General features: G+C 41.4%; 2 protein-coding genes across 2 annotated transcripts in view; both read left to right on the forward strand.

The window, feature by feature from the left end:
* The window catches only part of LOC107575595 (fibrillin-2-like), a 16754-nt gene extending 12307 nt beyond the window's left edge, over positions 1 to 4447 (forward strand). The window contains exon 6 of the mRNA XM_016261950.1: positions 4365 to 4447. The gene's annotated coding sequence lies outside the window, so the exon portion shown is untranslated. The remainder of the gene's footprint in view (positions 1 to 4364) is intronic.
* LOC107575594 (fibrillin-2-like) lies at positions 2422 to 9137 on the forward strand (the record flags this gene model as incomplete). The annotated part of the gene is made up of 9 exons (XM_016261949.1): positions 2422 to 2500; positions 4365 to 4490; positions 4581 to 4706; positions 4911 to 5063; positions 5452 to 5520; positions 5615 to 5740; positions 8299 to 8424; positions 8723 to 8848; positions 9021 to 9137. Coding segments are annotated over exons 1-9 (1048 nt in total), but the record flags the coding sequence as incomplete, so codon positions are not given.
* Between the last annotated feature and the right edge of the window lie 1933 nt (positions 9138 to 11070).

Here is an 11070-nt window from a genome sequence, read left to right on the forward strand (position 1 = left end):
TACATTAACACTTAACTTAATACTATTAACTAATAGAGAAGCAAGATTAACTAAGCAGTAAGTAGTAGCAAATTTAGGACAAAGGTAGTTCCTTATTAGATATTTGATCATTACTAAAAATATATATCCTCATTGAGAACTATGACTAATTAATAAAGAATAACCAGTTAATTACTAAACACAACAGTAACGTCTTAAAAGTGAACAATTGGGTTGTCACGAATCTGGTCCGTGGGCTTCAGGCCGATTGCCACTAGAGGTTATTCTCCCATTACATTGACTCTCACACCACACAGACTGTTACACATCACCCTGGACTGCATTTCCCATCAACCATTGCACTGATTACATGCACACAGCTGAATGCACTGATCACACACACACAGCTGAATCCAATCCGATATGCTACTTAAGCCATGGACTTCCTCTCTCTCACTGCCGAGTATTGTTCTGCATTTTTCACTCCCCAAGTGTTAGCTGCCTTACTGAGCCATTCCGTGTTTTCTGTTTTCGTCTCGTGTATTGTTTTGCGTGTATCCCTGTTTAGCGGATAGCTACTTTACCGAGCCTGTTTAAGTTTTCATAGTTTTCTTAGTCTTGCCTTGTCTGTTTTCCTGGTCTCTGATTCACGCCACGTCTCTTGGATTAACCCTTTCCTTGCTTTTTCTGACTCTGTTTGCCCCTGATTGGACCTTTGCCTTCTACCTGGATTTATCTCTTGTCTTGCCTTCGATATACCTGTCTGCCATTGTCTGACCCATGCCTGTTAAAACCACGTCTCTTAATAAAAGCTTGCACATGGATCCTCACGCCTCACGTCTCGTCGGTCCCGTTACACAGAGTAATCAAAAATGAATCGGCAATGAATCGCCTGCGATTTTGAACGCAATTTTGCGTAGCTTGTCAGTGAACTACAGCTCTGTGAAGTAAATGCCGCTCCATCTGAAAGCACGTGCTGGAGATTTACTACTAATCACAGAACTGGCTTTACTGATGAGATGAGCATGAAAATCCCATTTGATTTTTTGCACAGCCCTACGCTCCTATGAATGGGTTTTTACAGAAGAGAAGAGTGGGCAATACCACCACTTGTGTCCTACTTCCTCATCTGTCGCCCTCTCCAGTACTTGGGGGTCATTACGTAGAGTGCAAGTGTTTCCCTTGCAGTATGTGAGGGAAGGGGTAGTTACAGAATAGAATGACTGGGCATGACCACCATTAGCATCCCACTTGCCTTTCTGTGACTCTCCTCCAATACTGTGAGTATGGAGGTAGTATTAATGTGCTTCCCTTGTTAAAGAGAGGTGTGACGTGGGCCTTTTTGGGCTAGTCAAAGACTAGTCATGCTGCTGCATTCTGAATCTGATTTTGCATGATGAAAGTCCAGCCAGAAGAGCATTGCAGTAGTCCAACCTAGAAATGACAAGGGTCTGAACAAGAAGTTGCATAGCATGCTCCGCTAGGAAGGGCCTGATCTTCTTGATGTTGTGCAATGCATACCTGCATGATCCAGCGGTTTTTTCAATGTGGTATTTTTCAGCTGGTCATCAAATCTTACACCAAGATTTCTGACTGAACCTGATGGGGTAATTGTTGATGAACCTAGCTGAATGGTGAAATCATGCTCTAGAGTCGGAGTGGCATGGAAGATGAGAAGTTCATTCTTTGTGAAGTTGAGCTTTAGGTGATGTTCTTTCATCCATGCCGACATGTCCGCCATGCAGCCTGAGATCCGTTCAGCTACCGTTGGATCGCCTGGTTGAAATCAAATATAGAGCTGTGTGTCATCAGCATTACAATGGTAGGAGAAACCATGTGCCTGTATGATGGATCCCAGTAATGTAGTGTATATGGAGAAGAGGAGGGGTCCAAGAACTGATCCCTGGGGAACCCCAGTGACCAGTTGATGTGCTTTGGATATCTCCCCTCCCCAGGCAACCCTAAAATACCTACCTGTGAGATAGGATTCAAACCAGTGAAGTGGAATCCCTGTGATGTCTAGTGATGACAGGGTGGACAGAAGGATCTGATGATTCACAGTATCAAAGGTGGTAGATAGATCCAGCAGAATGAGAACTGATTATTTGGAATCAGCTTTTGCAATCCGCAAGGCTTCAGTGACTGGCAGTAATGCAGTCTCAGTTAAATGGACTTCTGAAGCCTGATTGGTTAAAATCCAGTTGGTTATTCTGTGAAAGAAATAATGATACCTGGTTGAAAACAATTTGTTCAAGTGTTTTTTTCTCCATGAATTGGAGGGAAGAGGCAGCTTTTTAAGCAGTTACTCAAGCCTGCTTGAATGCGGTGGGGAAAATGCCTGTGAGAAGAGATGGTGTTGATGATATGTGTGAGTGCTGGTAAGAATGTTGGAGAGATTGCTTGGAGAAGGTGTGAGGGGATTGGTTCTAGACAGGTTGTAAGATGGCTGGAGAGGAGAAGTTTGGAAACTTTAGCCTCAGTGGCACAGAAGGAGGACAGGGGAGTTTTAGCAGTGGATGTGGTTGGTTTGAGTTCCTGTGTGCGTGGAGCTAAGAACTGACTGCTGATGGTTTTAGTTTTATCTGTGAAGAATGTAGCAAAATCATCAGCTGTTAAAGAGGTGGTGGAGGCGGACAGAGGAGAGAATTTAATGTTTTGAAGTGATTACTTGTGTCTGAAGCGCTGTTGATCATGTTGTGAAAGTATGAAGATTTGGCAGTATAGACTTCAGCAGAGAAAGATGAAAGCAAAGACTGATACATACTCAGGTCCGATGGATCTTTTGATTTGTGCCATTTTCTCTCTACTGCCCTGAGTTTGGACCTATGTTTTCGTAGAACATCAGATAGCCAGGGGTTAGAATGGGTAGCACGCACTGGCCTGGAAGAGAGAGGACATATATCGTCTAGACAAGAAGTTAAAGTAGCATAAAGCATAAAGTGTCAGTTGCTGCTGTAGCGTCTGGACCAATCAAAAACACAATTTTTCATTTGATTTAACAAATCAGTTATTCATTAGATTAACAAGTCGTCACAGACCCCTCACCCAATAGACTGGGCGCAAGGATGTCTGCGAATGACCACAGGCCACTGGTTACCATGGCAACCACGACACCTTTGCTAGACCAGTGCCATTTACAACCTATTGTAGGTTAAATGTAATGAAGAACTGATCAGAGATGTGTAGGGGTTTTACCAAAAATTTGTATTGTCTGCAATACAATTGTGTGTAAATTAAGTCAAGCTGATTGCTTGATTTGTGAGTGCTTGTGGTGGTAAGCTGTTTGAAATCAAATTAAGCTAGGAGTGAGTGGAAGTCTGCAGTGTAAGGCTTCTCCAGAAGGACATTGAAGTCACCAAAGACTACAGGTGGACTGCCATCCTCAGGCAATGAGGACAGCAGCCCATCCAGCTCCTCTATAAAGGTGCACAGTTGACCAGGAGGGTGATAAATTGCTACAACATGGAGTTTTATTGGAGCTGTTACCGTAATAGCATGCAATTCAAAACAGTTATTACTGCAAAGGGGAGAGTAGGTTGAATATTTCCAATTGTTATAAATGAGGAGACCAGTACCCCCTCCCAACCGGACAGTGAGAGTTGTTACAGAGGACAGCAGGGGTTGTTGAGTCATCTGGATGAATCTAGGTCTCAGTTAATCCCAAGATTCTAAGAGTAGACTGAGAAGCAGTTGCTGGAATGAAGTCTGCTTTGTTGACAGGCCGACTGACAATGCCAGAGACCCACAGAAAAAGAGAGAGGTGCAGTAGAGGAGGTGCAGATAGGACACAGGTTAACAAGATCGCATTGCTGTCTGCATTCGATGTTAGAGCATTGTTGAGAGACAACAGGAATGTATTGGAAACACATGTGTGGAAAAGAGAGGGCAAAAATGAGAGTGTGTAACAAGGAAATTAAAATATACTTAAGTGCCATGTCGGTGTCTTTGCCCGAGTCAGTCCACACACGAGGAGGCTGAACAAGAGGGCTGAACGCTTCCCCTGATGCACAGATAACAAATAAATACAACGCTTCTTGACTCTTGAGTGAAAATAGCTTTGGACACCTTCACAATTAGCACACCAAAAGGCTATAGCAGGCAAATGGCTCAAATCGAAACTATTGTGCGAGTTCACCACTTAAGTGCAGTAAACAAGCAATGCAAATATCAAAAGCTTCTTCTTAACCGATGGCTATAATTCTAATTACATATAAGTGCAATCAAAACCTAAATTATATCGAAAGAAGAAAAATAGGAATAAATAGTAAACAAAATAATCCTTCCTGTATAAAAAAGGGTATTGAGAACTCAATATAAAAGGGTATTGAGAACTCACATACTGCAAGAGGAAAATACACTCAGAAGTGTTTTGTTTTTGGTGTCAGATATTGATGAATGTCAGGAGCTGCCCAGCCTGTGTCAGGGTGGAAACTGCATCAATACATTTGGAAGTTTCCAGTGTGACTGTCTGACTGGATACATCCTCAACATGGACAACCGCATGTGTGAGGGTGAGACAAGTGTTGCTATGGTCAAAAATAAGTTTTGTCAGCTGACTGATCTTCAGAAAGGTGAGTTTGACTCTAAGCTATGTCTTTCAGATATTGATGAGTGTGTGCTCAGTTCAGGCGTTTGTGGCCCGGGCACCTGCTACAACACACTGGGAAATTACACATGTGTCTGCGCACAGGACTACATGCCAGTGAACGGAGGACACAGCTGCATGGGTGCGTGAGGCAGAGTACTTCACATCCTCTGCTGTAGCAACTGTTAAAGACAGTAAATTAAATGTTTAATAGTTTGAATAATAATAATAGCTTTTATTTACATATATTTTTATCTACTTATGTGTGTTAGTGTAGTTTGTTTATGACTGTCTATTTTTTGAAGAATGCAAACTACTAAAATTGTAGGATTGTGTGTTGTTTTAGATATGAGAAAAAGTCTGTGTTACCGTAACTACAGTGGTAGTACCTGTGAACACCAGCTTACTTTCAACACCACACAGAGATTGTGCTGCTGTGCCTACAATGTGGGCAAAGCCTGGAACAAACCATGCCAGGCCTGTCCGAGCCCTGGCACAGGTGAACGCACGCATTTACTTAATGTGACTGTAATGTTTTTTAAAGACACACACAAACCCTAATTTTCAAAGAACATTATTATAATTTATGAATAACTTCATTTCTTGACATTCCTGAATGTCCTCATACAGAAAGTTTCCCTTTCATATCTGTCAGTAGCCAATGCTATGAGAACTGCAGGAATGATGACCCCTCAAGCCCTTCAAGGTGCAGGATTAAAGTCTATTGAGTCTATTGAGGCTACTATTGCGTCAATCTCATTCCTTAATTCCTATGAATCGGGGTTAAAAGAATAATACAGACCTTTTGTTAGATTCAAATTCTGGGGACAGTTGTGTTTCTGAACTATAGCTGAGCCCATATGCAAACATTCTCTCTATGTTTCTAGGTGACTATAGAAGTCTTTGTGGCAGTGTGACCGGATTCAGGATTGACATTGAAACTGGAAAGCCGAAAGGTAAAGACAAATTTCGCAGCCAGAGAAATTTCGTTAGAAATGGTAGGAATTGTTTTTACTTCATGTTTAATGGTTTTTGATCTGATCTTTTCAGATATTAATGAATGTCATGAAATCCCAGGTGTCTGTGCTCATGGTGTGTGTATAAACCATGTGGGCAGTTTCAACTGCGAGTGTCCCACAGGCTTCATTTACAGTGATCTGCTGCTCGTCTGTGAAGGTCTGATGGCTACTTTCTCTGTATTCACACAGAATACATTTTTGTAATGTAACATATACTGAATTCTAAACAGCGGAGAGCTGTAATTCTTGTTTTGAAAAAAAGAAAAAAAACATGACATGCTCTCTGTTTTTAGTGTGTTTGTTTAGGTCATTGTTTTATGAGTGATTATGTGTGTTTGTTGCTATTGTGAAAGAATGACTTGATTTAAGACACTTAGGGCCAGATTAACTAACAACTTGAGTCTGTGCAAACCGTCTTTTGGCGTTAAAATAGAACTGTCAAGATTTACTAAAGACGCACAGTGAAGAATTAGCGCTAAAAAGGCGTGGACACAGTTATTTTTGCAGCTGACCTTATTGAATATGCATTTGTAGGAGTTTCCCTTTCAGACGCAAAATTTATGGGAGGAGAGTATTAAAATGAATCATGCAACACGATTTACTATCGTTTGAGCTTGTCAAATTACTGGTATTTGCACCATTATTTAATGCTCCTAAAATGCATGTCTTAAAGCAGACATTAATTTGCGCTGCTCTTAGTAGATTGTGTTGGTCATTATGGAAACGATCTGGCTACATCTGTGTTCGTTAATTTGGTCTTTGTCCGTAAATCACCTGCAGAAATTTCCACTCCCATTAGCGCTTTTTTGGAATTGCGCTCTTACGCTAATTTGTCATTTAGTAAATCTTGCCCTTACAATATGAAGTGGTTTGGTAGTTTAAGTGCATTTTGGATGTGAAATTTACTGCTGTGCCAAGCTTAAGATTGGTAAGGAAAACTGTGTGAAGAGTTGTGAAAAAATGACCTATGACCAATTTTTTGAGTCAGAAGCTTGACAGGTGCTAACTGTAGTGGTTCAAAAGGGGCAACCAGACCCTCAAGCACTACAGCTAAGTCCTAAAAAAGGACCTTCACTCTGGTGGGCGGCCTCAACCACTTAGCTCCATGAATGAAGTGAGTGACTAGAGGGTGTTTTCCTACAGAGACCCCATCAATCAGAGTGTGGCAAGCTGAATGGCGACCACATAGACTCTAAGATTACCAGGACATGTGCCTGAGGACAGTTTTTCTTGCAGGAACTCCAACACTGAAACAACTTAGCAGTGAGCTGGGTATGCACGTCATGTTATACACCAAATTTAAAAAACATTTCATGTGAGGGCATAACTTCTTCTAGTGGAGGGAGCCCTAGCATTTAGATTAGTCTGCACTACATCAGCTGGAAGCCTAGCATCTCTTAGTTGGTCCCCCTCAAAGGCCAAACATGAAGGTTCCAGGACTCCCGGAAGCAGAGCGATCGGGGAAAATGTGTTGGGGCACACCCCATGGTCCTGGGCACATCAGCCTCAGGACTTCTTCTTGGCCACAATGATGGATCCTAGATCCGGCTTCCTACTGGGTTGCAACCCAATCTCTATAAGGGTGCGCACGACTCGCCACGCTCTGGTTTTGTTCTTCTCTCGGCAGAGGAGCCGGCCTGACCCCTGAGCATGGCAGGGGAAAAACTTATTGAAAGCCTCTGCTAGTCTTTTGGCCAATACTTTTCACGAGTAACTCCTCAAATGCTTTGTCATCGTGTGAGAAGCAGTGCTCTCAACTTCCATATTGTCGGAAGCAAAAGAACCCATGTCCTCAGCTCGCTCTGAAGAAGTGCAGGAGCACGCTTCAGCAGCAGGCACAAGATCATCATGATCTGGCGAGAGCATAAGAGAAAGGGATGTGCCCGTCTCTCAGCTCTCAGCCAGCTCGATATGCGAGCCCCATGATCTTAGCGAGGATGCAGAATCTAGCCCCTCCTGAAAGAAAACGAATCTAGGGTAGTGCACTCTGATGGGCAATAAAAGCTTAAAGCTTTTAGAATACTTTAGAGTCATATTTTTTTTTCTTTGGAAAAGCTGAATCCTGCTCTTAACGTAACAACAGCACACATAGAACACAGATGCACACAATGCAGTCTCTAAAGACAAAGAAACCCAATGGCGCCCCCATTTCATATCTATTTTTAGCCTCTCACAAGCATACGTTTCAATGACGTCACTGACAGAGGTTATTTAAGCCAAATCCTTATCGTGTTTCCCACACATGCTTCACAACCGGTCAAACTTGTTTGTAACTTCATTCTAATGTTAGCGAATTTGTAGTATTCTAAATTAGCAACGGTGTGTCTGATATTAGTCATTTGCATAAAACTTGTCAAATCATCTCCATATAAGGGGTTCTGGTGCAACCTTTCCTCCACAGCCTTTTGTCACTCTCAGCAAACACATGATGCTCTCTAAAGAGCCTGAGAGCACCTATAGCAAGATCCTCCGGCAATGCCAAGCATGCTGTCCTCAAAACTAGTCTTAACACAATCAAAAAGCCAAGCAGAGTATGTGATTTTGTGTACGTGTTGTTTATTCATAAATGTAGAATAGATTTTAGTATGTAAAGTATTGGTTAATCATGATTTGTTCATGAAAGTGTCTGTATGCAGATTTCACACTCAAATGTATTCATACGCATGGTTAGTGAATAAGACGCACTGTTTATTTAATGTGTGTTTGTGTGTTCAGACATTGATGAATGCAGCAGTGGAGAGCTTGTGTGTCAGAGAAATGCAGACTGCATCAACCGGCCGGGCAGCTATCAGTGTGAATGTTCTGATGGATATATAATCACACCTAATGGAGCCTGCGCTGGTGAGTGGCTACAGACACTACCACTGTTTGTGGGCTGTGCATGAGTTTGTGTAACTTTAAAATACACACATGCAGAAAACCCAAAAGCTTTCCAAAAGCTACACATTTTCTAGACTTTAAATGGTGTAGGCCTAAATCACAACATTATGATGTCTGTGAGTGAAGGCATACTCTCATAGTTTCTAAATGTCTCAAATTAATTATAATTGTTTTACCAAAGAACTGTGAGCATTTGGATTAACAAGTATTGAAACTCAGTGATTTGAGTCTTACGTAGCAATCTCTGTGTGATTTTCAGACCGTAACGAGTGTGTGGAGGCACCCAGCATGTGTCGTCATGGTGACTGTGTGGACTTTCCAGGAGGATACGAGTGTGTGTGTCACGCCGGCTTTACTGCGACACAAAACCGCAGGATGTGTGTAGGTAAGAGCTCCTCAAATCTGTATCAGAACTACTCCATCATTACCAATGTTCGGTAGCTCACTCTATGAAGGCTATGTTCAAACAAAGTGTGGTTCACATCAGAGATGATGTATTTCATTCAAAGCACTTGCCTGTGAAAGGTGTTTATAGCAGGTGTTTTTATCTTCAGTAGATGTTAATGAGTGTTCACACCAGCCGTGTGGGAATGGCACATGTACAAACTCTATTGGCTCATTTAACTGTATCTGTCATCAAGGATTTGAGCTAGCCAGTAATAACTACTGTACAGGTAATGGTGTTGTTCCCTTAAACGTTTTTTTTTTGTATAGTAATATTTTATAATGTGGATTTGTACATTTGAATGTTCTTTGGTAACACTTTACAATAAGGTCTCATTAGTTAAGTAAGGGATAATGTACATCCAGACAGATGTTATCGCAGAAATAACCCCAACAGGGTGATCAGGACCCCGACACAAAGTGATAACAACTGGCTGGATGTACATTATCCCGCTTATCACACGACTACTTGCCACAAATGTAAATAATTGTAAAGTCATTTCTTTCTTCCAAAAATGTTGAAAAACTAATCCATGCCTTTATCTCTTCCAGGCTGGATTACTGTAATTCTCTTTATTTAGGGATTAGCCAATCAGCACCGTCCCGATTACAGTTAGTTCAAAATGTTGCAGCTAGACTCCTGACTGGTCTTCAAAAACGGGACCTTATCACTCCAGTTTTATGTTCCCTGCACTGGTTGCCAGTGTGCTACAGAGTAGATTTTAAAATATTACTTCTGGTCTACAAATCATTAAATGGTATGTCTCCGTCATACCTTTCTGATTTACTGACTGAGCATCATCCAACCAGAGACTGTAGTTCATCCCTAGGTGGAGGTACAAATGTAGAGGTGACTGTGCGCTCTCTGTAGCTGCCCCCAGACTCTGGAATGGCTTGTCCATTTCTATCAGACTTGCTCCCTCTGGATCTTTTTTAAGTCCAATCTAAAAACCTATTTGTTCTTGATAAGGTTTTATTGTTTAAATGTTTTAGTAATGTGTTTGTTTTTTATTATTTTTGTTGTAAAGCACATTGGACAACTTGAGTTGCATTTAATGGTGCTATATAAATAAAAATGCCATTGCCATTAAAATAATTAGACATTTTTATTAGCTCTTTAAATGCAAAGCTTCCTCAAAGAAAAACAATTCCTAGGCAAGATGAAGTTCTGGCCATTTAAGGCATAATGTACGGTCGCATTAATAATTACACAGCTTTACTCCACATAAATAAAGACGAGGACATAAAATTATATTTGAGAAGAAAGTGTTTAAAAATCTTACCCATCTATTATCTTTAATCCATGACAGTGTACACTCTTAAAAATAAAGGTGCTTCACGATGCCACAGAAGAACCTTTTTGTCTAAATGGTTCCATAAAGAAACTTTAACATATGAAGAACCTTTCTGTTTCACAAAAGGTTATTTGTGGCTTCAAAAGGTTCTTCAGATTATAAAAAGGTAAGAAAGAGATGGTTCTTTAAAGAAACTTTGACTGAATGGTTCTTTGTGGAACCAAAAATGGTTCTTCTATGGCATCGCTTGAAGAAACTTTTGAAGCACCTTTATTTTTAAGAGTGTACAAAACAATCTTTCTGGCAACAAAACAAACACTTTTAAATATTACTGCAAGGCAACTATTAATACTGAAGTCCTCTGGATTCATTTTACAGTAAATACAGATGATAACTGAGGGACAAGATGATAGCCATTGTGTTTGAATGAAACAAAAGAGTATGATGTGAGAGAAATGAAAGAAACACCGGCCTCAAATACCTGTATTAGTGCTTGTTATTCGCCATTGCTAATGACGGCAGTTATAACACACCTATGAATGTCATGACTGACCAATCCAAATCAAGTATTCCAGAGAACGTCTCTAGGTTACGTATGTAACCATGGTTCCCCGAGGGAACGAGACGCTGCGTCGAGATTCGCTTTGGGAACGCCCTTGCGTGACCGCGTTCTGAAGCATGTATCAAATACGTCCAATGGAGCAGCGAGACATCACGAGCAGGGTAACGTAAGCACCAGAAAGCATAAAAGCGCATCCGGCCGGGCGCCACCCAGCTTCGATGAAGTAGCGCCTGCAGGGATGCAGGGAGTATGGCAAAGAGACGCAGCGTCTCAGAGGACTCGTAGGCTAGTGAGATGGCCTCAACC

The sequence above is a fragment of the Sinocyclocheilus grahami genome, unplaced genomic scaffold (assembly GCF_001515645.1).
Source record: "Sinocyclocheilus grahami isolate Dianchi unplaced genomic scaffold, SAMN03320097.WGS_v1.1 scaffold2742.1, whole genome shotgun sequence".
NCBI lineage: Eukaryota > Metazoa > Chordata > Actinopteri > Cypriniformes > Cyprinidae > Sinocyclocheilus > Sinocyclocheilus grahami.